The following is an 18,105-nucleotide window of genomic DNA, read 5'->3' on the forward strand; positions in this document are numbered from 1 at the left end:
CACCCCCTTCCCACTTTCCCACCTCTAGTAACCATAGTTCTCTTTTCCCCTTCTGGAAGGTCAACATATTATTGTGATTGTTCTCTCTTTTTCTCTTTCTTTCTTTTATTTATTTAGTTTTTAGCTCCCACTTATGAGTGAGGACATGCAGTATTTCTCTTTCTGTTCCTGGCTTGTTTTATTTAACACAATTTTCTCTAAACTCATCCATGCTGCTGCGAATGGCAGAATTTCATTCTTTTTTATGACTGAGTAGTTTTCCATTGTGTATATACGCCACATTTTCCTTAACCAGTCGTCCATTGATGGACATTTAGGTTGGTTCTATATCTTGGCTATTGTTAATAGAGCTGAGATAAACATGGGAATGCAGGTATCCCTTGGACATGATGATTTCCATTCCTTTGGGCTTATACCCAGTAGTAGGATTGCTGGAATGTATGGTAGTTCTATCTGTAGTTGTATATACCCAGTAGTAGTATTGCTGGGTTGTATTGTAGTATTGTAGTTATATATACCTGGTAGTAGGATTGCTGAATTGTATGGTGGTTCTATCTGTAGTTATTTGGGAAACCTCCATACTATTTTCCATAACATCCGTACTAATTTATAGCTCCACCAAGAGTGTTCCCCTTTCTTTGCATCCTTGCCAGCATTTTTTATTCTCTGTCTTTTTGGTAATAGCCAGTCCAACTGGGGGTGAGATGATATCTCAATATGGTTTTGACTTGCATTTCCCTCATGATTAGTGACGTTGAGCATTTTTTCATATACTTGTTGGCCATTTGTATATCTTGTTTTGAGAAATGTCTACTCAGCTCCTTTGCCCATTTTTAAATTGGATTATTTGGTTTTTTACTGTTGAGTTGTTTGATCACTCCTAAACAATGAAAGGTTCTTTCTTACTCTAGTATATGTACAAGGTTAAACACAGTTATTTCACTACTTTGGGTGGTCTGCTGATATTTTGTTAATGCCTTTTTGGGCTGAATAAGGAACAAAGACCAGTTTCCTTTTTACCAACACTTTTTTTTTTTCCTTTTTGTCTTTTTTTACTGACCGGCAACGGGATCGCAACCCTCGGTGTCGCGCCCGCACCGCGCTCAGCCAGTGAGTGGGAACCGGTCTCCACATGGGATCCGAACCCTCGGCGGGAGCGCCGCCGCGCTCCCAAGTGGCGCACTCTCCAGTGCGCCACCGGGCCGGCCCTTGCCAACACTTTGATTTCCTTTTTTAGTTCCTTTTTATATTTAGTTCGGGTTATACCCGGTGACCTAGCAGGAGATAGAAAAATGATAAAAATTGAAGTTCTCTTCCTCATACTTGGCTCTTTTAAAGCCATATCCCTTGGTTTGCACCCTGATTCCAGGGAAGATCTGAGTGAGGCAGACTGTCTGCTCATAGAAGCTGGAATCTCTCCTTAAGCTAAAAGGCCAGTCATTTATTCCCTTTAAAATTAATCAGAACAAGATTCTTCACCTACATTTTAATTGCCCAATGTGAAAAAGTAAACAATACCCAGTGCTAGTCTGAAAATAAGAAATGAGCACTCTGGTGGTTGTCTTCTTGGAGATCAATTTGGCAACGGTATCAAAAAAATTAAAATGGTACATTTCTTTTGACCTAGTAATTCTACTAGGAATTTTACTTAAAACATTTGGACAGATGTTCAAAGATGATTGTAAAGAAGTACTGAATATTATAAAGATGTCAATTTTGCTGAAATTAATCTATAAATGTGGTATTATTCATTATATGAAAAAATTAGAAACTATCTAAATGCCTGGCCACAGAAAAACAATATATGTTGACCTAGTTCAAAGTCTGGAAGGGTACACAATAAAATGATGGATTGTGTGGGTCCTTAGCTTTGTGCACGTGTAATCTGTTTCAGGAATTTACCAAACATTGTTATAGTGCCCTGAAATTTACAGAGTTCTGATACATCATTATCTACTCACTGCATTACTTTGAGGATAGACAGATAGTTCCTGTCATCAGTAAGTGGCCAACAGGACTAAAAACTGGTACCAATTTCCTCTGAAAAAACTAGGACTCCTTATAAAATGGTTGATTCAAAGAGTGGAGCAAGAAATGTACAAGATGAACCTGGAATATCTTATCATCACAGAAAACAAAAAGTGCTACTAAGGACTACTAGAATAATATCAAAAGGATACAGTGCTAATATAAGTCAGCACTTAGGGGATCTCGTAGTGGCCAAATATGGGATAGTTTGAACATCAAAGGGAAAAATGGCTAAGTGACTATTTTTACATTTCCATGCTGTACTACAATATATGACCAGCAATCTGCAGAATAATTTGTTGTTGAATTTTTATTTACTTTTAAGAAATCAGATAAAAACTGCCTAATTATTTTCAGTTAAAGTTAAAAAGTAATCTAACTTTAATAATTTGTCTTAAGATTTTTTTCTCATAAATCATAGAACTTTAAAATATTTTTTCAGAAGATGGAATAAATTCCATCTAAAAACTTTTTTTTTTCTTTTTCAGGATGAAGTTCCTGATGGGATTAAATCTGCAAGCTACAAGGTATGTACATACACTTATTGATGTGTCTAGTGTCCTATTAAAAAACCCAAAAAACCTATTTCCTCTGCCACCTATATCCCATTTCTCTGCTCCCCTTTACAGTGAAAGCCCTTTAGAGTTCTTTATACTCAATGGCTCCAATTCTTTTTGTTAGTTTATTTTTGTTTACCCTTGTTTAATCTTTCATTGTAGAAAGTATGAAAGATAAATAAAAGTAGGGAAAAAAACAAAAACATGTATCCATCACCCAGCTTCAGCAATTACCAATATATGGGCAATCTTGCTTCGTCTGTAACTTCCACTCCATTCTCCCAATTATTTTAAAGCCAATTTCAGATAAATTATTTTGTTTATACATCATTCATATACATCTCTAAGATAAAAAGTTACTTAAAAAAAAAAAAACCCACCATCAGGGTTTATTTTTCTCTGTTTCATAAATACCTTAATATTTAGTTCATTTGAAACAGGATTCAAACACATTCCACACATTATGTTTGGTTGATGTGTCTTATGTCTCTCTCTCTTTTTAAATAAACTTTTAATTTTGTAACAGTTTTAGATTTACAGAAAGATTGTGAAGATAGTACAGAGTTCCAATATACCCCGCACCCAGTATCCTCCATAATTAGCATTTTACATGAGTATGGAACATTTGTTACAATTCGTGAACTAATATTGGTACATTATCACTAACTAAAGTCTGTTCTTTATTCAGATTTCTTTAATATTTACCCGATATCCTTTTTCTGTTCCAGGATACCACGTTATATTTAGTAGTCATGTCTCCTTAGGCTCCTCTTGGCTTTGACAGTTTCCCAGACTTACTTTGTTTTTGATAAGGTGTTTTTGAGGATTACCAGTCAAATATTTCATAGGACATCCCTTAATTGGGATTTGTCTAATGTTTTTCTCATGATTAGATGGGGGTTATGTGTTTTGGGGAGGAGGACCACAAAGGTAAAGCGCCATTTTCATTACATCATATCAAGGGTGTATACTGTCGACTGACTTATCACTGTTGATGCTAACTTTGATCATGTTAATGTTAACCTGGTTGAGGTAGTTTTAGTCAAGTTTCTCCCCTGTAGATTTACTCATTGCACACCGCCCCTCCCCGGACCTTTCCATACTGTATTCTTTAGAAGGAAGTCACTATGCACAGTCCACTCTTAAGGAGTATGGACTTATTCTCCACTTCTTTGAGGGCAGAGTGAGTTATTATTATTTGGAATTCTCTAGTATGGGAGACTTGTTTCCCTCTGTCCCTTTTCACTTATTTATTCAATCATTTATTTATATTAATATGGACTCATGGGTATTTATTTTATACTTTGGATTATAATCCAATACTACTTGTTTTAGTCAGTCCAGGCTGCTATAACACAGTACCATAGACTAGGTGGCTTAAAGAAGAAACATTTATTTCTTACCATTCTGGAGCCTGGGAAATGCAGGATCAAGGAACCTGCCAATTGGGTTCCTGCTGAGGGTATTCTTCCTTGTTTACAGACCAGGTTGTATCCTCACATGGTGGAGAGAGCACGCTCTAGTCTTTCTGCCAATAAGAACACTAATCCTATTATGGGGGCTCTATCCTCATGATCTTATCTAAACCTAAGTACCTCCTAGAGGCCCCACCTTCTAATACCATCCCATATGTTAGGGTTTCAACATATGAATTTTTGGGGGACACAAACATGCAATCCATAACACTACTTTGTTTTGTTGCTCAAATTGTTCCAGCTTTGGCTATTGGGAGCTCTTTCAGTTGGCTCCTGTGTCCCTTTCACACCCCATCATTTTTCTTTTTCAGCATTTCCCTGCTTTCTGGGACTACTTATATATTTCCTGCTCATAAGTTTCTTTTAATCCATGTCCATTCCCCTTGCCTCTTTCTCTTCTCTGTGCCATTTATGTGTTGAAGGCAATGAGTTATTGTCCTATAGAATTTCCTGCATTATGTATTTAGCTGATTACATCCCTGTGATGTCATTTAACAGGTTACTCTACTTATTTTTCTATAAACTGGTAGTTAGGTACTAAGGCTTATCAGATTCAGATTTATTTTCTGATATATATTCATTGAAGTTGCTGTGTAATTAATATTGCATCATGTCAAAAGAACATAACGTCTTTTTTTTCCTTTTTCATGATGTTAAGATTGATCATTAGGTTCATTATATGTCCATTATGAGTTCCCTAATGGCTTTTCACTTAAAAGTTTAGCAGGCTTGATGATTATTACTTAGTTGCATTATTTCATTAGGGGTTTGAAAATGTTGATATTCTAATTCTCTCATCCAAGTACTAACCAGGCCTGACCCTGCTTAACTTCCAAGATCAGACGAAGTCTGGTGTGTTCAGGGGGTTTTGCTGTAGACATTGATATTCTATCATTCTTTCTATACTTACTTTCTATACTGTACTTTCTTATACTTGAAACCCTGTAGTCACAAGTGTGAATCTGTTCACCAAAAAGACCTCAAAACAATGATAACTCAGTAACAATTAACACCCCTAGGACCCAGATTATGAGCTCTAAGTACCATTTCCCACCAAAAGAACTAGGGCACATTAGAAAAAATGATTAATTTGAAGACTGGAGCAAGAAAAATACAAAATAAGCCTAGAACATCTTTTATAATAGAAAGCAAAAAGAAATTTACTAAAGACTACTGGAATCATGTCAAAAGGCCACAGGCACTAACTTGAAGGAGCTCTAGGCTTATTTTGTATTTTTCTTGCTCCAGTTTTGAAACTAACCATTTTCCTAATGTGCCCTCGTCCTTTCGGTGGGAAATGGTATTTAGAGCTCATAATCTGGGTCTTAGGGGTGTTAATTGTTACTGAGTTATTGTTTTGAGGTCTTTTTGGTGGACAGATTCACATTTGTGACTACAGTGTTTCAAAATATACCCAGAATCTTACAATCAACATTGTTGCAGCTGTATTTCAAGCCATCATCACTTTTTGTCTGGATTATTGCAGTAGCCTCTTAAATTATCTTCCTGCTTCCACCCTTGCCTCTCTATAGTTTTTTAAGACAGTAGCCAGAGTAATTCTTTTAAAAAAAGAAATCAAACTATATCTCTCCTTTGTTTAAAATCCTCCTATGTATCCCATCTCTCTCAAAGTAAAAATCGAAGCCCTTATAAAGTATCAAGAGTAAACGGAGTGACCATACACCAAAGTTCGCCTGGGACAGAACTGGTTTATTCTTGTCCTGGCATCCTGTCTGATTTATCGTTTCTTCTGAGTTTCTTATTTTTTTAAATAAAATATTAACAGTTGCATTAAAATAATTTGGGATGGATTTTGTAGACCAAATACTTGGTATTTCTAACTTCCTCTGTTGTCTCCTCTTTATATTTGATATATATGTATACTAAATAGAGTTTTTACTTTAACACAAAGATGAAAACAAGAACTTGTCCTTTTTCTGGCTCTTTCCACATGCAAAGAAGCTAAACCTTTCTCAAGGACAGTATACTAGGTGCCTGCTGATAAATATTTGCACTCAAACACAAATGGCTAAAGACAGCTACCTCCTTACAGTCTTGGGAAGTTGGGGGAAAAGTGGTGGACACTGCTGCCCCTGTTGGTCTGTTGGAGTTAGCAGCCATTTGTGGTGTGGCCTGTGTGCTACCTGCAATATGCCCTAAGGTACAAAGCTGCCTTTTGACTGGTCAGTGAGAAACCTGTGAAATTATAGGTTATGCTTATGAGAAATATATATATAGGAAATAGAGGCTGAGCAATCCTGCATAGAGAATAGACTTGCTATAGTGGTTTTATCCTTAATTATACTGTATAGTGTAAATTGATAACTGCATAGTTATTTTACTGTTTGGTAATACTTTTTTATTTTGCAATGAATCCTTTTGGCTGAAATAACTAAAAAAGGAAAAAGGAAGTACATGTTCCATGAAAAGTAAAGTACTGAATTTCTGTTTCTCATGACGGTTCACCATGATTTTGTAACTTGAACAAAAGATCATTATTTACTATTCACATGGCCGTAGAAATATCATTGACTATATGAAAACCAGAACACACAAATCTACTGACAAAGCCTCAGTGTCTATTTTGTAAGTAAGTTAGTGGTTACTTTAAGAAGACTGCATCTATAGACAATTTAACATGTGTAGCCACAGAGAGTACATTTATGTATCACTCAGGAATATGTGATTTTTCATTCAGACTAAATAACTTCTGAATTAAATTTTTTCCTAACATTTTATTGTGAAACTTTTCAAACGTATAGCAGAGTTAAAGGAGTTTTTATGTGAACATTCTTATTCCCATCACCTAGATTCTACCATTAATATTTTAATAAGCTTACTTTACCATATATCTGTCCATTTGTTCATTCTTCTAGCCATCCATCAGAACATCTTATTTTTTGGATGCATTTCAAAATAAATTGCAGGCAGCAGTATACATAGTCCTAACTATACATCATTAACTCTGTGGATACACATAACTATATCATTAACTAGAATCCGGTATTTGTTTATACGAGGGTACTTCAGAAAGTTCATGGATGAGCTGACTGGTTAGCTCAGATGGTTAGAGAATGGTGCTGATAGCACCAAGGTCTACAGTTCCAGGTACTGGTCAACTGCCAAAAAAAAAAAAAAAAATTCATGGGAAATAAAATTAAAAGATAATATGAATCTTTCCATGAACATTTTTTTTTCCTTTTTGTCTTTTTTTGTGACCGGTAACGGGATCGCAACCCTCAGTGTTGTGCCTGTACCGCGACCAGCAATGGGATCGCAACCCTCAGTGTCGCGCCCGCACCGGCTCAGCCAGTGAGCGGGAACCGGTCTGTATGTGGGATCCGAACCCTCGGCGGGAGTGCCGCCGCGCTCCTAAGCGCCGCACTCTACTGAGTGCGCCACTGGGCCGGCCCTCCATGAACATTTTTTTTTTTGTCTTTTTTCGTGTCCGGCAACGGATCGCAACCCTCAGTGTCGCGCCCGCACCGGACCGGGACCGGCAACGGGATTGCACCCCTCAGTGCTGTGTCCGCACCTCGCTCAGCCAGTGAGCAGGAACCGGTCTGTATGTGGGATCCGAACCCTCAGCGGGAGCGCCGCCGTGCTCCCAAGCAGCGCACTGTAGCAGTGCGCCACCGGGCCGGCCCCTCCATGAACATTTTGAAGACCCTTTGAATGTACTTTTTATAAAACTAACATACAATGAAATGCACAATTCTCAGGTGTCCATTTGCTGAATGTTGACAGATGCAAACACCTGTGTAACTTAGGCTTCTATTAAGATATAGAATGTCACCATTACCCTAGAAAGTTCCCTTTCATACACTGTCCCAGTCATCTCCACTCCTTCCCCAGAAGCAACCACTGTTCTGAACCTTTTCCACCATAGATTCTAAACTAATTTTACTCATTTTGGATTCCATGTTTTCTTGTGTACACACAGAGTCAAAGAGTAAAGTCATAGTTATCGACTTGTTGGCTCCAATGGCAGAAAAACTTTGCGCAAAAATAAATGACATCATCATCAACTGTTTCAAATAGAAAATTATTCCAAAAATTGTTTGATTTTTTTCTTTCAATTGATGGACTCAAAACTTTTGGAGGTTCATTCCATTAAAGGAAAATATTTAATCACTATTGTGAATGCTAGTATAAATTCAGTTAAAGTTCAAAATTGAAGATAAAATATTTGTTTTGTGGTGGTAATACACATATAAATTTTGATAGAAATGATGTTTTGGGTAAAAACAGTGTCCTTGCTAAATCAAGAAATCTGTGGAGCAGAAATGCATTTGTAATTAAAGTACACACATAATTTATAACTGTGTCCAAACAAGCTGTGATTTCTTAGTAATTAAGATAGAAGCAGTAATTGTCAAAATATATATTATTTATATTTATATACAGACTAAGTAATGACCATGAAATTTTGAGATGAAGCTGATGATGAAAAAAATTATTTTGGTATGGCTTTGGTAGTACTTTCTTTGCTTTCTATCATCAATCAGATTTTGTAGATGTTTGAGCCTATGAAAAACTGTTTTATAAAACAACCCAAGAGTCTCTTAGTAGTTTTGACCAGTTTTTAATAAATGAGCCCTCTAAATTTTGATTGGAGTTTGTTCAAAATCAATGGAAAATCTTTGCTCAAAATATCAATGAGTGGGATGCAAAAAGAAAAAAATTAAAAATTTCAGTTTAATGGGCCGGCCCGGTGGCGCACTGGAGAGTGCGCCGCTTGGGAGCGCGGAGGCGCTCCCGCCGAGGGTTCGGATCCCATGTGGAGACCGGTTCCCGCTCACTGGCTGAGCTCGGTGCGGGCGCAACACCAAGGGTTGTGATCCCGTTACCGGTCAGTAAAAAAGACAAAAAGGGAAAAAAAAACCGGTCCCCGGTGCAGGCGCGACACCGAGGGTTGCGATCCCGTTACTGGTCAGTAAAAAAGACAAAAAAGGAAAAAAAAAATTTCAGTTTAACAAATGGCAATTATTATAACAAATCTTGTTAACAAAGATCTTGAAATTTATTCTTGTAAAAATGTGGAGGAATTGAACACATTACCTGAGGAAAGCTCAAATTGTATTTAATTCTGAAATTTTATAATTGAAATTTTGGAGTATCTCCACTGTGGAAAGAATCTCCTCTTGGTGGAACTTTTGCATTTAATTGGATAAATTTATATTTTGATCTGAAGTAGAATGAAATTGAGAAGGCTTATAATTTTGTAGTATCTAAATTTGGAAAAACATTTAAAACAATAAATAGAGACAACTTATTTGATAAGATTTGGCTTAAAATATTTATTTGAAGAAATGTACTTTGGGAACCAAAGAATAGAACTTGTGAAACTACTTAGGCCAAAATAGTTTCACATATTTACCTATAAAGAAAATATTTTCTTACTGGCCAGCCACCAAAAAAAAAAGAAAAGAAAATATTTTCTTAATTAAAAAATGATGTCTGCAGAGAAGAGCCAGTTGAAGGTATTGGTAATTTCAAATTGATTAATTAACCATAAAATGTAGGGCCGGCCCGGTGGCGCACTGTATAGTGCGCCGCTTGGGAAGCGCGGCGGCGCTCCCGCCCGAGGGTTCGGATCCCACGTGCAGACCGGTTCCCACTCACTGGCTGAGCGAGGCGCGGGAGCAACACCGAGGGTTGCGGTCCCGTTGCCGGTCCCCGGTCCACTACGGGGGCAACACTGAGGGTTGCGATCTGTTGCCAGACACGGAAAAAAAGACAAAAGAAAAAAAAAAAAAAAAAAAGAAAATTTGAAGAAGATTAGGGGCAATTTTATAAAAATTAAAAATAATAACATATTGGAAAAGTATGTTCTTCAGAAAAATGCTAATGACATGGTTTTGAGACAGATGTGACTAAGAAGCTGATTAAATAGGAATGAAGAATAGTATTTTAACTCGTTTTTTTTTTTTTTAGAAGATGACTGGTAAGTGGATCTTAACCCTTGGCTTGGTGTTATCAGCACCACACTCTCCCGAGTGAGCCACGGGCCAGCCCTTAACTCATTTTTTTTTCCTCTTTGTCTTTTTTACTGACCGGCAACGGGATCGCAACCCTCGGTGTTGCGCCCGCACCGCGCTCAGCCAGTGAGCGGGAACCGGTCTCCACATGGGATCCGAACCCTCGGCGGGAGCGCCGCCGCGCTCCCAAGTGGCGCACTCTCCAGCGCACCACCGGGCCGGCCCATTAACTCATTTTTTTAATATTCAGGTAATCACAGTAATAAGGTTTCTAAAATTTTGTTTTAATACACATAAATGTATATTATTTTTGAATACATTTCATTCTTTTTCAAATTTTTAAATTTTTTTATTTTAATATTTAATTTTACAGATTTGTGGAGTACAGTGTGGTATATCAATACATACATACACTGTACATTGATTATCTTAGGGTAGGTAGCATAGCTTTGTGCCCATTAATCTACCACTTTGCCTCTCCCTTTGTCCCCCTCCCGTCCCAGCCTTTGGTAACTATTATTCTACTCTCTACTTCTATGAGAACCACCTTTTTTTTTTTTTGTAGCTTCCACATATGAAGGAGATCATGTGGTATTTGCCTTTCTGTGCCTGGCTTACTTCATTTTGATATATATTTTTAACTTTATTTTCAAATAATTTCCAACTTACATAAAAGTTGCGAGATTAGTACAATGACATTTTGTACACCTTCTGCAGAGTCACTAATTTTTCATATTTTGCTACATTTGTTTTATCATGCTTTTTCTATATACATATTAATTTCTGAGCCATTTGATTGTAGGTTGAATACATCATATCCTTTAACCCTTTAATACTTAATTATGTATGAAAGAATTTTATTTTTGAAAATAGTTTTTGAATTGAGCCATCTTATATGTTGATCAATATAATGAAGAAATTTGCCATTTAATAAATAAATGTTTCATAAAATTATATCATTTCAGTTACTTCAGTGTTCCTTAAAACATTATATCACTTCAGTTATTTTAGTGTCCTACTCTAGGCAGTATTTTGTATGGTCATCCCAATAAGGTCATAATAGGCACTCAGTAGATATTTGTCGAGGGATTGAATTCATGGCCTGCTGATTACAATGTTGTCTTTCAGCTCTATGGTGGTGATGACTGGTGTGCTGTGAAATCTCATGAACCACACTTTTCCCCTGTGCCATGTACAGGCCTCCCGTAATATATATATAAAATGACTTAGACAGTGAGAAAAATATGGTTGTTAAAGAATTTTTTTTTAAATGTTATACATCTTTAATCATTTATACTGTATCCACATTAGTGTCTTCCAAATCTGAGTTCTATTACCATTTTTTATATAAAGAATATATTTTCAATGCCTAAAGATATTGGAATACTTTTTATAACACTCGGTAGGCTCCAGGCATTTTGAGAATTATGGTATAGGATACACATGATCCAGTCCAACCACTTGGTTTATGGGAGAAAAAACTCATGCTCACAGGTCTTTAAAAAAAGTGGGACAGTGCCTCTTGATTACTTGTCTCATAACTTGACTTCCTTATACCTGGAAGGTTTTCTTAGTGGACATTTTAGTTATCAGAACTATATTCTTTATTTTGTGAACATAATAGTAAATCGTGTTCTCCAACAAAAACAAGAGGTAAAGCATTTTACTTATTTTTTTTTGCTGCAGGAGGAATTTTTTTATTTAAAGTTTCCAAGCCAGGGTGATAGTACCAGGTATAAAAAGAGCCTCAAATAACTCCTAAATTCTTTTAAAAAGTTTTTAATTTTTAATTTCCACTTTTTAATTAATATATATATATATATATATATATTTTGGTGACTGGCCAGTATGGTGATCTGAACCCGTGACCATGGTGTGACCAGCAGCATGCTCTCCTAAAAAGTATTTAAAATGTAATAATTTGTATTCTATTCATTTCCTTTTTCATTGTAGTATTCTGAAGAAGCCAATAATCTCATTGAAGAATGTGAACAAGCTGAACGACTTGGAGCAGTGGATGAATCTCTGAGGTTTGATTTTTTTTTTTCCTTTTTTTTTGCAGCAGTATTTTATATTTCTTTTTTTCTTTCTTTTTTTTTTCATGTGGCTGGCCAGTATGGGGATTTGAACCCTTGACCTTGGTGTTAAAACACCATGCTCTAACCAACTGAACTAACCAGCCAGCCCAATATTTTATGTTTCTTTCACGTAATATGTTAACTTAAAAAAAGAATAACACTATTTCTTTTCTTTGAAGTGAGGAAACACAGAAGGCTGTTCTTCAGTGGACCAAGCATGATGATTCTTCAGACAACTTCTGTGAAGCTGATGGTATAACATTTTTTATAGTATGCATTATGTTGAAATGATACCTAAGAAAAAAAATTTTTTTTTTGTCCTTTTTTTGAGACCGGCTGCATGGCGCTCAGCCAGTGAGCGCACTGGCCATCCCTATATAGGATCCGAACCTGCGGCGGGAGTGCTGCTGTGCTCCCAGCGCTGCACTCTCCTGAGTGCGCCATGGGCTTGGCCCAGAAAAAAATTTCTTTTAAAATTATTTTTTAAAACCTCAGTTTCTAACAATTTGGCAGTTCTCCAAAAAGCCAAACTAGAATTACCATGTGACCTAACATTCCATTCCTAGGTATTATATTCAAAAGAACTGAAGACAAGGACTCAAACAGATACTGGTATATGTGTTCACTGCAGCATTATTCACAATAGACAAAAGGTAGAAACAACCCAATTGTCCATCACCAGATGAATGGATAAACAAAATGTATAATGTACAATGGAATACTATTCGGCTAGAAAAAAGAATGAAATTCTAATACATGTTAAAACATGAACGATCCTTGATATAATTTTCTTTAAGTCCATCCATGTTGCTGCAAATGGTAGTATTTCATTCTTTTTTTATAGCAGAGTAGTATTCCATTGTGTAGATATACCACATTTTCCACTCATCTGATGATAGACATTTGGGCTTGTTCCAACTCTTGGCTATTGTAAATAGTGCTGCAAAAAACAAGGGAGTACAGGTATCCCTTTGACATGATGATTTCTATCCTCTGGGTATATTCCCAGCAGTGGAATAGCTGGGTCATATGGTAGATCTATCTGTAATTGTTTGAGGAACCTCCATACCATTTTCCATAAAGACTGCACCATTTTGTAGTCCCACCAACAAACAAGTCAGGCACAGAAAGAAATATCACATGTTCTCACTTATTTGTGGGAGCTAAAAATAAATAAATAAATATACAAACAAATAAATTGTGGGGGTGGGGAAGAAGACACAACAATTGCAACAATTCCTTGAACTCGTTAAGACAAGTGAACAGATATGATGTAGATGGAGGGGAAGGGAGAGGGGGGAGAAAGTGGAACTGGTAAAGGGATACGAAGAACAACTACATTGTGTATTGATAAGTTAAAATAAAAACAAAAACAAAAACAAAAAGAAACATGAATGAAACTTGAAAGCATGCTAAGAGAAATGTCAGACACAAAGGACAAGTATTGTATGATTCCACTTACATGAAATATCTAGAATAGGGAAATTCAGAGAAACAGAAAGTAGATTAGCAGTTACCAGAGGGTGGGGGGAAAGGGGAGGTGGGGAGTTATTACTAAATGGTTGCAAAGTTTCTGTTTGGGGCGAAAGAAAAGTTTTGAAAACAGTGGTGATGGTTGTACAACATTGTGAATGTAAGTAATGCCACTTAATTGTACACTTAAATATGATTAAACTGGTAAATTTTATTATATATATATTTTTACCACAATAAAAAACAATGTAAAAAGAAAATTCAGTTTTTGGAAAAAAATCACTTCAAGTTTTGCAGTTCTGTGTACCTAGTCGTTTACATAATTTTTGTAGTATATACATGCATTTTGTATAAATAGCTAAAATCTAGGGATTACAAAAACCTGCTTCTGTTATATTTTCCTTGATAATGGTTCATGTTGCTTTTGACATCAAACGCTAAGCCAGGGTGCTGGTGCTGTTAAAATCTAGGAGCCCTAGAGTCCATTACAACTCTTTGATCAAGATCTATGGGTTCTGCCATTCTTCTTTTTCTAGTATCTCCTTTTTTCTAAGTTGAAATGTTAGCCTCTTAATTGGCTAAACAAAATCAAATCAAACTTAATTTTGGTATGCTTGTTTGGCTCTTTTGTAGTGGATTAATGATCTTTTAAAGAATTAGTGAAAAGAATGATACAGATCATTTTAATTACAAGCAAAATATAAAGGCTACAATCCCTATAAAGCAGAAAGAAAAAGGGAAAGTACTTATTTTTAATTTTGTGGCTTCTTTTTGGGAAAAAAAATATGCCTTTCTTAAAAGAAAACATGACCATGTTTTGGCATATACATATGTATAATCCCTTCCTTCTAACTCCAAAATCTGATAATTCTGAAAAAATGAATATTTCCCCCCCTAAGTTTAGCACAGATTCACTTAGAGTGAATATTCATGTGTTTCACCACAGAAATATTTGTCTTTGATTAAAGGTTACTGGAGTAATATTCAGTATATGTTGCATATACTGTATTACCTTTGTGAAATCTGAAAAGTTCTCCACTCCAAAACACATTTGGTCCTAGCGGTATTGGATAAGGGGATGTAGATTTAGACTAGTGAAGAAAGAGGATAAAATATTCTCCCAACCTCCCTGTTTTGCCATCTTTTCCATATGATTTTTTGGTCTTATACATTGTGGTATGAGATAAAACTAAATTTATAATACACAGCAAATTTTTTTAGGCCTGCAATGTTAGAAAAGGATGGTAATACTTAACTTCCATATATAAAGTATCTTTTTGAGACTACAATGTGTAGCACCAACTGAGAATGAAAAATTTACTTATGTGGTGGAGTACAGTGAATCACTTGCCCACTTGTATTAGTTTCTTCTGTTAAGAAAGGGTGAATATTTTAATACAAGAACAGCTTTATAAGGAATAAATAATGTATGTAAAGGTAGGTGAAGTACAGAAGGTATCTTATAAATCCTTATTAGAAATTTGAGCTATTATCTTATGGCAAAATATGGTTAAAGTAACATTTTTTAAATATAAAGTGAAGAGAGATGGAGTATTTGTCATAAGTAAGATTATCAGGCAACAAATGTTTATCTTTAATTAGATAGAATATTTAAAAATTTAATCATTTCTTGGTAGTTAGTTTTCTGTCTTAAAGTAATGGATAAGTGAGTATTATTTATATATTTTAAAAATCAGGGTTTTTAAAAAATGAGTTTATTGTAGTTTGCTCTATCATGGCAATTGCCTGTAGTGTTAATTGAACAGAGTTATCCATCCCTGAACTAGATGATTCAGTGCTAATTTGTTTTTTAAGCTCTTATATTTACTTTTTCTAGTTATTTTAATTGCCACTTCTGCATTGGACACTCAGTTATTTCTAGATGCTTCATTGTGCTGCTTCTGGAAGCAACTTGCCCCCTAATTTCTGCCTCTAGTATGCTGTGAACTGGAATAAAAATAACCATGCTTAGTTTTGTTTTTGTTTCTTTTTTTTTTTTATTAACAAGTAGGTATTGTTGAAAGGTTGATGGACTCTCTCATAAACCGTTATGGTCAGATTTTTGTCATCTGTTTTGGTGGGTTTAAGGCCATTTTTGCCTACTTTCTCATTTTTTTGGTTGATATTGTTAAGCTTTATAGGCGAGTAAGGTATTGCAGTACTATTAAATAATTCCCCAAAGCCACTGCAGGACTGTGGGACATCTTTGTTTCGAAGTTGTAATAAATTATAAATCGTGAATAAGTAGCAGGGCCTGGATTCTAACCCAGGCATTCTGGCTCCAGAGCCCATGCTTCTAACTGCCTGTGCTGTGTTGGGCATTTGGGTCGCTTCTACTTTTCCCTTTTATAAATAACACTGACACAAAATCATTCTGTATATAACTTTTGCATACTTAGGATAGTAGTGGTAGTGAATCCTGATGGTGGTCACCTAAAAAGAAAGTATTTGGTAACTAGCAGTATATGGTACTAGCAATTCTTCGATTACCTTAATTACTGCCGAACTGCTGTGGTCAACGTGGAAGGAAATGTACAAGTTGGCTCTGGGTATCCATAGTTCCCATCAGGGGATTCAACCAACCATGGATTGAAAATATTCAAATAATTAAAAAAACAGTGCAACAATAAAAAATAATACAAATAAAAAATGCAGTATACCAACTAATTACATAACATTTACGTTGTATTAGGTGTTATAAGTAATCTAGACATGATTTAAAGCATATGAGAGGATGTGCTTATTTTATATGAAAATACTACTCCATTTTATATCAGGGACTTGAATGGCTGCAATTTTGGTATCTGGGATCCTGGAAGCAATCCCTCACGATACTGAGGGACGACTGTATTATATTCTTTGGATGGCTTATGAGAATTGAGTTACCATGTTTCTTCAATTCTAAAATTCAATTCTAAAATCAGGATGTTTTTTCAACCAGTGTGCACAGTTAATGTGGCTGTGTCTGTTTCTCCTTTTTCTTCCTTTCTTTCTCTTGAAAAGTTGTTTTAAAATTCCTGATGCATTGTTACATTTGTACTGTCTTACAATCAATGGAATACAGTCTTGTATACTAGTTCTTTAAGGTAACTGACGATAAGAAAGATTTGATAAAACATTTTATTTTACAGACATACAGTCCCCTGATGCTGAATATGTGGATTTGCTCCTTATATACTAGTTCTTTAAGGTAACTGATGATAAGAAAGATTTAATAAAACATTTTATTTTACAGACATACAGTCCCCTGATGCTGAATATGTGGATTTGCTCCTTAATCCTGAGCGCTACACGGGTTACAAGGGACCAGATGCGTGGAAGATATGGAATGTCATCTATGAAGAAAACTGTTTTAAGTATGTCATTTTCATGTAGAAATTCCTGTAAGATGTGGTGACTTTTCCTTTATAATTAAATAAACAAAATTATAATGACTTAAAATTACAAATCAAATTCACTTTGTTTAAAGATGTATTTGGACATAGAAATATACTTATTTATTGATCCAGTACTCCTCTGGAGAAACATACAGACATGAGTTTCAACAAATATTTCCTCGTGTTTACAAGACTTAGAATAGTATTAGACTTTTATGGGAGTATTGTAGGAACTTAATAAACGTTCCTTGAATTGATTAGAATCTCATTTAACAGATGAGGTAACCTAGAGCCAGAGAGGTTTACTTCATTTACAAAGATCATATAGTTAGTGGCAGGGAATGGATTAGAATCTACAACTAACTCTCTCTCTCTCTCTCTCTCTCTTTTTTTTTGGTGGCTGGCCAGTATGGTGAAGAATTTACAATTCTTAATTTTCTTTTTGATGCTCCATACTCCCCTTTCTGTGGCTGTAGTTATTTTGCCTGCTTTAAAGTTAAATTGATTTCAGATAATTATAATAGGTAAATTTTTGAGCACTCGCTGTATACCAGGCATTGTGTTAAGCATGTTACATACATTTTCTCCTTTAGTCCTTGCAATAACTCTGTTGTAGTTATCACTGTTTTACAGATGGAGAGACTGAGACTTAGAGAGGTTAAGTGATTTGTTCAGTGTTAAAGATCTAGTAAGTGGAAGAGCCCACTTTGTACCCTTAAGCACTACAATGGAGGCAGTCAAGTTGATCACTGGTGACTAAAAAATGCTTCAAGTTACCCACTTGTAATCCTCGAGGCTCTAAACAGTGTGCTTCTTGGTTTTCAAAAATAATTCGTATGTGTGTTTGTGTGTGTGTGAGAGAGAGAGAGATAATATTTCAGAGATTGAAGGTGGACAATCTTTGGAGTTCTCAAATATAGGAATAATTCAATTCACTTTTTATAAGTCAAATGTAAGCATGAGATCAGCAATCATGCTTACACCAATGAAATGTCAGACTTTCTTTTATTAAATTGAAGAATTTCTTCAGTTTGGAAAGTGGAGAGTTTTCATTACTTATTTCTGCAGTGTGTTCTATTTAAATTCTCTTGACTTATTAAGAGTGTTTTGTTTACAGACTTAAAGGTTTACTTTAG

The 18,105-nt window shown here is 35.6% G+C and overlaps 1 protein-coding gene across 1 annotated transcript in view; it reads left to right on the forward strand.

Annotated features, from left to right (window-relative positions):
- ERO1L (ERO1-like (S. cerevisiae)) overlaps nt 1–18,105 on the forward strand; it is a 55,362-nt gene that overhangs the window by 14,493 nt on the left and 22,764 nt on the right. Inside the window, exons 4-7 of the mRNA XM_008566946.1 lie at nt 2,517–2,555; nt 11,995–12,071; nt 12,299–12,372; nt 16,828–16,948. Coding sequence (XP_008565168.1) covers nt 2,517–2,555; nt 11,995–12,071; nt 12,299–12,372; nt 16,828–16,948 — 311 coding nt within the window. The remainder of the gene's footprint in view (nt 1–2,516; nt 2,556–11,994; nt 12,072–12,298; nt 12,373–16,827; nt 16,949–18,105) is intronic.

Source organism: Galeopterus variegatus, unplaced genomic scaffold, assembly GCF_000696425.1.
Source record: "Galeopterus variegatus unplaced genomic scaffold, G_variegatus-3.0.2 Scaffold279, whole genome shotgun sequence".
In the NCBI taxonomy this organism is placed as follows: Eukaryota; Metazoa; Chordata; class Mammalia; order Dermoptera; family Cynocephalidae; genus Galeopterus; species Galeopterus variegatus.